Source organism: Sinocyclocheilus anshuiensis, unplaced genomic scaffold (genome assembly GCF_001515605.1).
Source record: "Sinocyclocheilus anshuiensis isolate Anshui unplaced genomic scaffold, SAMN03320099.WGS_v1.1 scaffold107, whole genome shotgun sequence".
Taxonomy (NCBI): Eukaryota; Metazoa; Chordata; class Actinopteri; order Cypriniformes; family Cyprinidae; genus Sinocyclocheilus; species Sinocyclocheilus anshuiensis.
Genome location: NW_015549584.1, coordinates 69,140 through 72,600, shown reverse-complemented (window position 1 = coordinate 72,600; position 3,461 = coordinate 69,140). Strand labels below are relative to the sequence as shown.

The 3,461-nt window shown below is 36.1% G+C and overlaps 1 protein-coding gene across 1 annotated transcript in view; it reads right to left on the bottom strand.

Annotated features, from left to right (window-relative positions):
- Positions 1–3,461, bottom strand: part of soat1 (sterol O-acyltransferase 1) — a 16,750-nt gene that overhangs the window by 4,428 nt on the left and 8,861 nt on the right. The window contains exons 3-6 of the mRNA XM_016446128.1: positions 2,937–2,995; positions 1,128–1,270; positions 829–888; positions 506–613 (exon numbers count right to left, since the gene is read on the bottom strand). Coding sequence (XP_016301614.1) covers positions 506–613; positions 829–888; positions 1,128–1,270; positions 2,937–2,995 — 370 coding nt within the window. The remainder of the gene's footprint in view (positions 1–505; positions 614–828; positions 889–1,127; positions 1,271–2,936; positions 2,996–3,461) is intronic.

The window sequence follows — 3,461 nt, the reverse complement described above, 5'->3', positions numbered from 1 at the left end:
TCGTGCCTAACAACGCCGCTTAGCTGTTATAAATTCACTGTAAACCACGGCTTCTTGGGGCTTATTGCTTTATTTGTTAATTATTTTTGTTCACATAACATGTCATTTTATTTCATAACTTTATCCTTACACCAGCTAGAATACACTAACTGTAAACATGTTACATGTGTGAATATGTTTTTAGTTTAGTTTTCTTGAGAATGAGAATTAACATGAGAAAATCCCATTTAAATAACATAAAGAGCTAAAACTATTCAAAATTCTAACACATATCAGAAATGTACTTTTAACACGAGCCAGAAGTAGTATGCATTGAATACATTGTGCATTGGCTTGCGAAGACAAAATATATCTCCTCATATTTTGGCAAAAACAAAACCATTATGCATTTATGAAACCACACTGTTGGCAAGGTCAGAACTTCAACATTTAGAACAAGGCTGCAGCTTAAAAAACTGAAGCAGAACAGATTCCAAAAGTGTTTATGAACAGTGAATGTTCTAACCTGCCCTCATCGATGAAATCCACGACAAGCGTGCTGAAGATGAAGAGGATGAGGAGGGCGATGAACATGTGATAGATGGTGCGAATGTGGTTCACCTCAAACAGATCACTGCAGAAAAATCATGTAATAAGCACTATTACTTTACAAATATTCATAAGCAGTACAACCATATGTTTCTCGTCTTCCTAATTAAACACTAAATGAACCAAATTTCATAAACTGTGCTACTACAACAAACAGGTTTATTAAAGTCAGCTAATCTGACCACAGACAGAAACAAATCTCAGATTTGACACATATCAGCAAGATCATCCATGACTTACTCTAACAGGGATCGACGGATAACGAACTGCTTGCTTTGGCTTTGGGAAGGTCGTGTATGCCTACAGGAGCAGAGAGGAAGATAAAAAGGGTTAGACAACAGAATAAAAAAGAAAAAGGCTAAAAGAATGTGCGATAAAAGCACTATGCTGATAGACTGGCACGCTAGTCATGTGATAAGATCAGACAATGAAAAAGAAATCACAAATGCAGATTTGAATGACAGTAAAAGAGAAGAGAGTGAAGTGTACTAGCCAGCTGTGGCACTCATTGCGATCCGGTTTGTGCATGCTTTCAGTACCTGAGTTTGCTTTTCTCCTTATCTGAGAGAGGAAAGACTGTGCTCACATGGGACGAACCCAGACTGGCAGACTCCTCTATCAGACTGTCCATGAATTCATTGACTTGAGTGTCGAACTGCCTCATCAGGTCTGCCTTCAAATGCTGAAAACAAATAGCAAAACAGTAAAGACACAGAACAGCTAGTCTCTTCTAAGGAAGGTCTTATAAACAAGAACAGAAGGTTTGCAGAAGGTCTTATGAAGCTCTACACATCATATCCTCAAGATAAAAGTAATTCCGCCAGAGAATCAGGTCTCATGTGATAACTCAAGCTGTCATGGTCATGTCTTTTTGACTGCAGCTGCTCTTAATGGAGACAAATGAAGGTCTTGTATCTCAAAGAAACTTTTATGGATACTAAATTCGGTCAGACTGAACTGAAACTGAACTGATGACGCAATACATCGGAGATCTGTAATTCAAATAAATTCTGAAGTTCAATCATTTGACAAAATATATTTTTAGGGAAGTCTTTAGAAGATATGTGTTACAAAAAAGGACATTATATTTTCCCAAACCTCTCCGCCCCTGGCTGACAACCACATCCTTCCCTATTCTGTCTGCACTTCCTGTAACCTTTACAAGCACTTACATCAAGCAGCGCAAAACAATCTAAAGAATGAAACAATGTTTGACCCCTAAAAACAGTCAAAAAAAAAAAAAACCTTTTAGTCTGAATCTATTAAAAAATATATTTTTTTAGTCTGAATCTATTAAATTATTCAGTAATAATGATACAATTGCAATGATGATTTGAATACATTTGAATACACAATAAATATTAAAATATTAAATATTTTGGTATTTTAAATCTATTGTCATGTGGCCAGCAAATCATAAAAAAATGAATATTCTCACAAAGAATCTGTAGACACAATGTGTCAAGATCAGATGTTTAAAAATATATATATATATATATATAATACTAACAATAACTCGATATTTTACATTGGCATATATGTTTTTTATTTAAATGCTAATCTTGGATGGATGGATGGATGGATGGATGGATGGATGGATGGATGGATGGATGGATGGATGGATGGATGGATGGATGGATGGATGGATGGATGGATGGATGGATGGATGGATGGATGGATGGATGGATGGATGGATGGATGGATGGATGGATGGATGGATGGATGGATGGATGGATGGATGGATGGATGGATGGATGGATGGATGGATGGATGGATGGATGGATGGATGGATGGATGGATGGATGGATGGATGGATGGATGGATGGATGGATGGATGGATGGATGGATGGATGGATGGAGGTAATCTTGCAATATAATACCCCTTGAATGCACTCATGTGTATTCAAGGGGTATTACATTGCAAGATTACCTGTCATGTGCTGTAAGCAACACATTTAACTAACCCACTAACAGAAACTAAACATTTTTCATTATTTTTCATTGAGCAAAACCTGCTGCCTGCTAAAGAGCCTGATGAACAAGAACAAAGCAGAGCAAACATTCAGAGATGCTAAAGAAAACAAAAGCTCTGTCAGTTTTACACAGATCAAAATCACAAGAATAAGCATTGCATTTAAATCACTGAAAGGATTTAGTCAAGCCAAAGGTCACGCTTGAACGTTTAGGATCTGTTAATCTGTGACATAATGTGTGATAATACTGATAATCTGTTACAATACAGTGATAACGAACAAGATTTGCACACATGACATTTAACACTGTTGCATTCATTGTTTTGATATTTGAATTCCTTTAAAACAAAAAAAAAGTACTAAGAGCCATCCTACCTCAGCTTTCTTCTTCAGCTGTAGTTTTGCGCTGATAATGTGCTCCACTTCCACTGTTCCTGAAATGACACATCAGTACAGTTCTCTCATGAATGCTCACAACTACACACAGATGGAGCAGGTCATTCTGGACACTTATACTGGTTACCATACCAATAATCTTTAACTAATCTAACATAATGCAAACAGAATACCTGCATCCGTTAGAGACAGATTAGTAACAGAAAAGACGGCGATTCATACAACCCTACTGTACATTAACATAAATAAGGACACTGACATCACAAAAATGCTCTAAAAAGCACTGAAAACTCATTTTATAATGATAAAATGCACTAAGATGCCATCAAAAAAGTCACCACATGTATACAATCAAAAAAGCTCATTATTTTTTTCAGTAGACTGTAGTCCACAGGTTTTAAAGGGGTCATATGATGTTGCTAAAAACAACATTATTTTGTGTATTTGGTGTAATGAAATGTGTTTATGCGGTTTAAGGTTAAAAAAACACATTATTTTCCACAT